General features: G+C 38.1%; 3 protein-coding genes across 3 annotated transcripts; 1 reads left to right on the forward strand and 2 right to left on the reverse strand.

The window, feature by feature from the left end:
- Positions 1–2: 2 nt before the first annotated feature.
- Positions 3–1,707, forward strand: LOC117638568 (monosaccharide-sensing protein 2-like; the record flags this gene model as incomplete). The annotated part of the gene is made up of 3 exons (XM_034373676.1): positions 3–563; positions 668–855; positions 1,083–1,707. Coding segments are annotated over 3 exons (1,194 nt in total), but the record flags the coding sequence as incomplete, so codon positions are not given.
- A 561-nt stretch (positions 1,708–2,268) lies between these two features.
- Positions 2,269–2,706, reverse strand: LOC117638569 (RING-H2 finger protein ATL80-like). Its single transcript, XM_034373677.1, has one exon. It carries the CDS (start codon positions 2,704–2,706, stop codon positions 2,269–2,271), a length of 438 nt encoding a protein of 145 aa, XP_034229568.1.
- Positions 2,707–3,320: 614 nt separating this feature from the next.
- On the reverse strand, positions 3,321–4,701 carry LOC117636774 (homoserine kinase-like). The gene has a single exon (XM_034371441.1). The coding sequence runs from the start codon at positions 4,593–4,595 to the stop codon at positions 3,483–3,485; it is 1,113 nt and encodes a 370-aa protein (XP_034227332.1). The 5' UTR covers positions 4,596–4,701; the 3' UTR covers positions 3,321–3,482.
- Positions 4,702–9,655: the final 4,954 nt, after the last annotated feature.

The following is a 9,655-nucleotide window of genomic DNA, read 5'->3' on the forward strand; positions in this document are numbered from 1 at the left end:
GGGATGAGGAGAGCCTCGCCAGAGAAGGAGATGATTACGCATCTGATGCAGTTGGTGGTGATTCTGATGACAATTTGCACAGCCCATTGATATCACGTCAGACAACGAGCCTTGAAAAGGACCTGGGCCCACCTCCCCATGGGAGCCTTGCTAGCATGAGAAACAACAGTCTCATTGGTGGAGAAGGAGCTGGTAGCACCGGGATTGGTGGCGGTTGGCAACTGGCATGGAAATGGTCTGAGAGAGAAGGCCAGGATGGACACAAGGAAGGAGGATTCAAAAGAATTTATTTGCACCAGGAGGGTGTCCCTGCATCTCGCCGTGGATCTATTGTTTCGGTTCCTGGTGGTGATGCAGCGACAGATGGTGAGTTCATCCAGGCCGCTGCCTTGGTGAGTCAACCCGCTCTTTATTCCAAAGAGCTTATGAATCAGCATCCAGTTGGACCAGCAATGATTCACCCATCTGCAGCTACTGCAAAAGGGCCAATTTGGAGTGATCTTTTCGAACCAGGAGTCAAGCATGCTTTGGTTGTTGGGGTTGGACTGCAGATACTTCAGCAGGTAATAATTAATATTTACTGAAAAACCTCTAGAGTTATGCTTGTGACCAATTTTACTTGGCCGGTCATGTTTGCACTTCTTATATCTTTTGAAAAAAAATGCAGTTCTCTGGGATAAACGGGGTTCTCTACTACACTCCACAAATTCTTGAGCAGGCAGGTGTTGGAGTGCTTCTTTCAAACATGGGCATTAGTTCAGCTTCTGCATCTCTGCTTATCAGTGCAATAACAACCTTGTTGATGCTTCCTAGTATAGCTGTTGCCATGAGGCTCATGGATATCTCTGGCAGAAGGTAAATTATTATTGTTTTTCTGGTTATATCTTTGGCATCTTGGCTGAATGGACACGTTGTTTGAATTAACATGGCCCTGACAAGTTTTGGGGCTCTTTCTTTTTAACATTTATTAACTTCATATGAATATCTTGTGGATAAAATCCCCGCAGGGTAAGATGTCAATCATCATTCAGAATGCTTTTAAGTCAATATTAACTTTATGTATCACAATAATCACAATACAGGAGTTTGCTGCTCACCACAATCCCAATCTTGATAGCATCTCTTGTCATCCTGGTCCTTGGAAGTCTTGTGAATATGGGCAGCGTTGTGAATGCATCAGTTTCGACTGTTAGTGTTGTGCTCTACTTCTGTTTCTTTGTTATGGGGTTTGGGCCAGTCCCCAACATACTCTGCGCAGAAATCTTCCCCACCCGAGTTCGAGGCCTCTGCATTGCCATATGTGCCCTCGCGTTTTGGATTGGTGACATCATTGTCACCTACTCACTTCCTGTGATGCTCAAATCTGTTGGTCTTGGTGGCGTTTTTGGCATGTACGCGGTTGTGTGCGTCATAGCTTGGGTTTTTGTTTTCTTGAAAGTTCCAGAGACCAAAGGCATGCCCCTTGAAGTGATTATCGAGTTCTTCTCCGTTGGTGCAAAGCAGGCTGCAGCTGCCAAGAACAATTGACTTGGTCCTTGGTGGACTAAAATTTTTGATGGCTGTTTTATCGTCCTGGTTTTGCTTCAAATTTACTTTTTCTTTAGTTGTTTGTAATTGGTACAATCGGTCCCCGTAGAAAGGCTCATGTATAATTATCCCTCATTTGTTATACCTGATATAAATAACTTCAAGAGCTTTTGGGTACCATGTGTTCGGAATGAAATTTGTGGGATTACTCCATAGCAAAGGGCTTGTTTTACTCAATCCCAATTTCGACATGAAATTTTAAGCATGTCCAGTGATGATTCTTATCTTCTTATTCTTGTTGTGAACGGTTCCTAATCTGACTGGCAGGAACAATCTCAATCTCAAAGAAAGTAAATAAAAAAATGGGATACACACGAAGAAGGCAATTAAATTTCCTGAAAACAAAGGGGGTAAAAGAATGTTTGCTAGTTTGATCCCACATATCTCCACTTCTGTATTCAACCCACCTTCTGAATGAGTTCAAATCCTCTGTTTTTGTATTTTATGTCCTGATGCCAACGAGTGAATCTTAAACGCACAAAGGAAATGAGGAACCAAGTACAAAGTTTTCAACTGAAGATCATGTTCAGTGGCTGACCATTTTGATGTAAGATCAGCAAATTAACAGAACCAGATACAGTTCCCACATTTTTTCTGTGGTAAAAATGAAACTTGCAAAGAAAATGTTGTAGCCCTTCTTTGGAGCTCCAAACTCCAAATCTATAGAGTTCAAAATCAACTTCATTTTGGGCACCTCTCTTCCATAATAGCCACGGTTGCACGACAGGACGGGCATGAAGAATGGCACTTCAGCCACCTGTCAACACAGCTCACATGATATCCATGACCACAATAAGGCAACACCCTGATTACATCTCCGTCCACAAACTCCATCAAGCAGATTGCACATTCTGTGAATCTTGCATCACCTGCTGCATTATATGAGACTCTTGGAAGCGCCCGGAGATTCCTTTCGTGCAGGTCTTGGTCAGGCAGAGGGCCAGGAGGCTGAGGTGAGGAAAGCCTAGCTCGGGCCATGGGACGGCACAACCGTGATGCAAGCCATAATATTGGCCGGATGATCATGACAATGACAAAGGCTCCTAGGATGCTTAACAATGGAACAAAAATGACGACAATGGGAATTTTGCCAATGCAAAACACAAACTGGAGAGCCATATCGTTAAGAGAATGATCAAAGTGAGGATTTAACAGAAAAAAAAAGCGACCCCATTTATCAGAATTTGGTAAACAATGTACTAACCATCATTGACCAACCAGCACTTATACCCACCAGAGAGCTCAAATTGCTTAGCTTCACCAACTGTGAGTTCACACATCAAACATCCAATTAAAGTCTGACAACTTTAGAGCATTTCTTAAGAATCTGCAGCAAAGATTAACACGAGCCAACTGCATTTACAATGTGGGGCAGTAAAAATTTGGTGCTCAATCAAAACACATTCATTACACATTTTCAAATTTTCTTTTGTATACAAATGCCATGGAAACAGAAACACCTCCTTGCATTGTTTACAAAACCAGAAAGACCACTAACTTCTGCTTTCAGATTTCCAGAAAGCTCTTGTTATTCACAGAAGCAACAAACACAGAAGCAAATTTCAAGGTTCAATTGATCTCAAAGTTAAAAGAGCTAATACAACAGGAAATAGGGTAGAAAGTCGTATTGAAAATAACTTTCTATGTAAGAGTTGATTACAAAAACTTAAAATTCAAGCAGCAGCAGCAGCATTTTCAACTAGGAGCCATTAAAGAAGAAGACATTGGAGGTCTAGAAAAAGTTAAAAAGGCTGTGACAAAACGCATTCATTACACATTTTCAATCTTGTTGTGAATACAAAATGCCACAAGAACACAAACACTCTTCTTTCTTGCATTGTTTACAATACCCATCTAAAGTCTAAACCAACCCAAAAGGAAAAAAATCAAAACTTTCATCTGGGAATGGTACTAACAAGCCTGGCACCAACCCGGTCGAGCCTACTCACACTCGCCGCCGCCTTCAACTTTCCCTCCTTCAAAAACGCCGCCACCATTCTCTCCCCAATCGCTTTCCCTCTCTCAAGATCATCTGTAACTGCCACCGCGGTGGGCCCCGCCCCGCTTATCGTACACCCGAAAGCCCTGGCCTCAATCGCCGCCTTCTTCACGGCGTCCATGCCGGGAATCAGAGGGGCCCGCCGTGGCTCGACGATCTTATCACTTGACAAGGCCCTTCCCAGCCCCGGCAAGTCCCCTTGAAGCACCGCCGCCACCAGCGCCCCGGCCTGGCTCGAATTCCAGACGTGGTGGGCCATCCCCACCTCCGCCGGAAGCGCCGCCCTCATCTTCTTCGTCGGAGCTTCAAACTCTGGCGTCGCCAACACAAAGAACAGTTCTTTACCGTCCGGAAAGATCAGCGGAATCAAATCCAACGGATCGTAGCTTCTAATCAACACAAACCCTCCCATAATCGCCGGAGCGATATTATCGGCGTGGTAACCAGAGACCTTCTCCTCCGATTTCAGCCCCGCGATCACAAGCTCATCGATCCCCAATTTTCCACCGAAAATCTCGTTGACTGCAACGGCGGCGGCAGCTGCACTTGCCGCACTGGAACCGAGCCCGGAGCCCAAAGGGAGTCCCTTTTCCAGAGTGAGAGAGAGGCCGACCGAGCGGACTCCGAGCATCTTCATCACTTCAATGGCTGCGATTCCCGCGCAGTTCCAGAGTGGGTTTTTGCTGAGCTTCTTCGAGTTGTGGTCACCCGAGATCTCAGAGATGGAGATCTCGCCCGGCGAGACCTGCGGGTCGAGGGTAAGGGAGACAAAGTCGCCGAGGCCGTCGACCGCGCAGCCCAAGAAGTCAAAGCCCGGGCCGAGATTGGCCACTGTGGCCGGCGCGAAGGTCTTGACGGAGGTGTAGACGGGTTCGGGTTCGGTGGAGGTGAGGGAGGGTCTGGAGGGGAGGGAGAGGTTACATCTGAGAAGGGGTTTGGGCTTCGACGATGAAGATGATGATGGGATTGTAGTGAAGAGTTTGAAAGGAGATTGGTGGCAGATCGCCATTGTCGTCGCAGAGTGAGCAGCTGAGTCAGGTGGGGTTTTAGGCTGTCGAAGTCAATGGGTGAGCTTGGAAACGACGGATTTTGAAGAATTTTATGGGCTGGGCCGGAATTTCATGGTTTTGTTTTTTTTTTGTTTTTTGTTTGTTTTTTTTCTCCTTTTTCCTCCCGGCGAGACTACAATGCGGAGATTTTGTGCGGAGGTTACTTACGGAGACTACTTACTGGGCCGTTAGATTGATCAAAAGGCTAACGTTAATATCCTCCTTACGCTACAACCGGGTTAAAATTACCCATCACAAAAATTACAACCCATCTCTTCTCTCTCATCTCTACCCTTTCGCAGGGTCAACACTGACTGTCGAATTAGAAATACTGGAATTATTGATGCTGGTGGTTTATTACACAGCTGGTGCTTGGCTTAAGGGATTTTCTGTGAAAACCCAACAGTCACCATCCATCTCTCTTCTTCCGGCGAAAACCCACAGTCACAACCATCGCACTCAAATGGATCAGATCTAAGTATTGTTTAGATTTCATATTTTTCTTGGTTTAATGTCATAGTTAGCATTTTGATTTTGATTTGGGGGACTCTGTTTCTGTGTTCATCTGTGCAGTGGGGCTCTATTTGTTATAGATCTCTGGTTGCTCTGTCAAATTTTGTAGAATAACTGGGTTCTTGAGAACATTTTGCACAGAGAGAGAGAATGGTTGGGTTGGGGATGGGGTGGCTTTGCTGGTGTTTTTTTTTTCTCAGTTGGCTGGCGATGGGGCTGGAAAGAGGGAGAGAGAGCCGGGTGTTGGGCGGGATGGTCGTGGTGGAGGCGTGGCTACGAGGCTAGGGTAGTAAGAATCAAGGGGAGGTAGTGGGCTGAGCTGGGATGAATGAATTTCCTCCCTTTTTTCCTAATATTTCTTTTATTTTATTATTTACAGATTCCGATTTTCCACCAAATTTTACAAAGAAATGTTCATGTACCATTTTCTTCATGAACTTCCCACAGATTTTAGTTTAGTAATCATACCCACTTTTTCTATTTTGATTTTTCCCTCATAATTCCTTTTTTTTAATGAAATTTGAAAAACCATTCTTTCTGGGTTTGGGTTTTAGCCATATTTGTATTTTTTTTCTTTTGATGGGACAAAGATAATATTCCAAGAGTTGCATATTGAGCCAATACAAGTTGATCTGGAAGATTTCTGAAGGCATAAGAAGTAAGAGCAGAAGCAATTTGGGGTTGTACTGATAAGTGTATGGTTGTCTTGGGGGGTATGGGGTTCGGGGTTGGGAAGGGGCTGGGGTTGTGATTTCAAAGAACAAAGAAAAATGGGTGGGGCAGGTTCACTTTTTGTTTTTTTTCCTTCGGGGTGTTTGGCACAAAGAGAGAGAGAGAGAGAGAGAGAGAGAGAGAGGTTTTTTTTTTTTAAAAATAATCTTTTAGCTTGTAATACAATTTTTTTAAAATTTAAATTATGTTTAAAATATATTTTTCATTTAAATCCATGTGATATTGCAAAATAAAAGTCATTTAGGATAAAAAGCAATATAATAATAATTTAGGGTAAAAGGAAATATAATAATAATTTAGGGTAAAAGGAAATATAATAATAATTTAGGATAAAAGGAAATATAATAACAATTTAGGGTAAAAACTAATATAATAATAATTTAGGGTAGATAATAATAGTTTATGGTAAAAAGGAATATAATAATAATTTAGGGTTAAATGTAATATAATAATAATTTATGTTAAATACAATATAATAATAATTCACGATCCAAACAATATAATAATAATTTAGGATAAATATTAATATAATAATAATGAAATGTGGCGCAATCGTAGGACGCCATCTGTCAAAAAATGATAGTTCTCCTTTCTGGAACTGCCACGTGTGAGTTCCTATAATTTAATATTATTTTTTTGGGATTTAACTTCTAAAATTCATAATAAATAAATTAAAAATCTTAAAAATACATCAGAAAGTCCTATGAACTCCTTGTGGCATTCTCTATGTCCTCAAGCCCTGAAAATATAACTTCCACTTATAAAAATATAAACTTATAACAAAAACTTAACTTTGTTTCTAAACAATCTAGAACACTAGTTAATGTTTCATAATACAACACTCAAGTTATTTGGTCAAACGATTACTATAAACTCCAATATGTTAAATCATGATTTTGGACCTCCATAATCGAGGATGATGTCGTGAGGAGTTTGTAGCAATTTTCGGTGTATTTTTATGATTTTTAATTTATTTATTATGCATTTTAAAATTTAAATACTAGAAAAATAATATTAAAGGGTATAGACCAATCGTGGGTCGCCACTTGTTGGGAGAAACACTGACGGCGCCACCTTCAGCTGCTGCCACATGTCGCTTAATATGATTTAATATTATTTATCTTGAATTTAACTTCTAAAATTCATAAAAATTAATTAAAAATCCAAAAAATATACCGAAAATTCCTAGAAACTCCTTGTGATATTCCCTACACCTTTAAGCTCTAAAAGTTTAATTTTGAGTTATACAAATGTAAATTAATAATAAAAACTCAACTTTAATTCTAAGCAATCTAAAACACTAGTTGATGTTTTATAACATAATATTCGTGTTCTTTGATCCAACGATTACTATGACCTCAAATATGTGGAATCTTTATTTTAAACCTGCAGAGTCAAAGATAATGTCATAAGGAGTTTGTAGCAATTTTCGGTGTATTTTTTATAATTTGTTTATGAAATTTTAAAGATAAACTTTAAAAAAAATAATCAAAACAACATGTGGGGCAACCATGGGACGCCACTTGTTGGTTAATGGCGTCATCTTCAGCTGCTGCCATGTGTCGCCCTATACTATTTCACATTATTTTTCATGAATTTAACTTCTAAAATTTATAATTAATTAATTAAAAATCCAAAAAATACATAAAAAATTTATAGGAACCCCTTATGACATTCTATACACCCTCAATCTCTAAAAGTATAAATTTTAAATTATTAAAATATAAAATAATAACAAAAACTCAAATATGTTTCTAAACAATATAAAATATTAGTTGATGTTCTATAACTTAACACTCATGTTCTTTGATCCAACAATTACCTTAAACTCAAATATGTGAATCATGATTTTGGATCTCCATAATTGAAGATGATGTCGTGAGGAGTTTGTATCAATTTTCGGTGTATTTTTCTGATTTTTAATTTTTAAAAATAATTTTCAAAGATAAACTTGAAAAAAGTAATCAAAATGATATGTGGAGCAATAGGAGGACGCCACCTATTAGAAACAATGACGGCGCCACCTTCAACGCTACCACTTGTCGACCTATACAATTTAATAGTATTTTTCTTGGATTTAATTTATAAAATTCATAATAAATTAATTTGAAATCCAAAAAATACACCTAAAATTCCTAGGAACTTCTTATGACATTATCTACGTCATCAAGCTCTAAAATTATAATTTTTATTTATAAAAATGTAAAGTGATAATAAAAACTCAACTTTGTTTCTAAGTAATTGAAAATACTAGTTGATGTCCTATACCATAATACTCATGTTTTTAATCCAACGATTACCTTAAACTCAAATACGTGAATCATGATTTTAGACCTCCATAATCATGATGATGCCTTGAGGAGTTTTTAGCAATTTTCAGTGTATTTTTCTTATTTTTAATTATTTTTTCAAGAATTTTAAAATATAAAATTGGAAAAGTAATCAAAATGACATGTGGAGCAATCGTGGTACACCTCCTGTTGGAAACACTAACGGCGCCACCTTCAGCTGCTGCCACATGTTGCCATATACTATTTAATATTATTTTTCCTATATTTTACTTATAAAATTCATAATTAATTAATTAAAAATCCAAAAAATACACCAAAAATTCCTAAGAACTCCTCGTGACATTCTCTACACCCTCAAACTATAAAAGCAAAATTTTCACTTATAAAAATGTAAAGTGATAATGTAAACTCAAATTTATTTTAAAACAATATAAACCACTAGTTGATGTTTTGTAACTTAACACTCATGTTCTTTGATCCAACGACTACCTTGAACTCAAATATGTGAAATCATAATTTTGGACCTCCATAATCATGTTACGCCACCTTTGGAAACACTGACGGCGCCACCTTTAGCTGCTGCCACGTGTTGCCTATAATATTTAATATTATTTTTCTTGATTTTACTTCTAAAATTCATAATAAATAAATTAAAAATCCAAAAAATACACCGAAAATTCCTAGGAACTCCTTGTGACGTTATAAAACTTGGGGAAGCTATAAATCATCCATTTCATAATGAAAAAATCCAAACGCTTTTTGATAACTCACTTTCCTCTCAACCCTAGTTATATATCCTTGTTAACTTCAACTTCAATAACCTACATCAACAAGCATCTCCCGTGAATATTCGGAATTTTTTGATAACTCACTTTCCTTTCAACCATAAAAATATATTTTGCAATAACCAACATTACAAGTATATTTCCTTAATGTTCATTATCTAATTTTTAATAATACAAGTATTAGTTTCCTTTCATATATAAGGCTGTAAAAGTATCTTTTTTATTATAATAATCTACATATATAATATTTGGACAATGGTTTTAAGTCATCATGGGTGCGTGCGTCTAAATCTTTGAACACGTCAAAGGTGTTCAATAAGTTGTCAATATGACGCCGCATGGGGAATCAATAAAGTATCTCTATCATGTCCAATCACATAAAATGATGGCGTATTTTTTTGAAAAACCTCACACATCAGTCAGAAGCATTGTCCAATCACATAATATTTCTCGTTGTCTATATGAGTGATTATATCTTCACTGTAATTTTTTTTTTCTCAGTATATGTTTACTTTGAGAGATTCCACAAACATATAATATAAAGAAAGATAGCAAAAGTAGCAGAAGAACAAATACAAACAACAACATATAACTAGTACAAAATAATCCCGTAACCTTATCACAAATTTCATGTATCCTTCATATAGTAGTGTTTACAAAATCGTGGAGCAATGCTATTCACAATTGAAGTACTCAATG

Source organism: Prunus dulcis, chromosome 8 (genome assembly GCF_902201215.1).
Source record: "Prunus dulcis chromosome 8, ALMONDv2, whole genome shotgun sequence".
Taxonomy (NCBI): Eukaryota; Viridiplantae; Streptophyta; class Magnoliopsida; order Rosales; family Rosaceae; genus Prunus; species Prunus dulcis.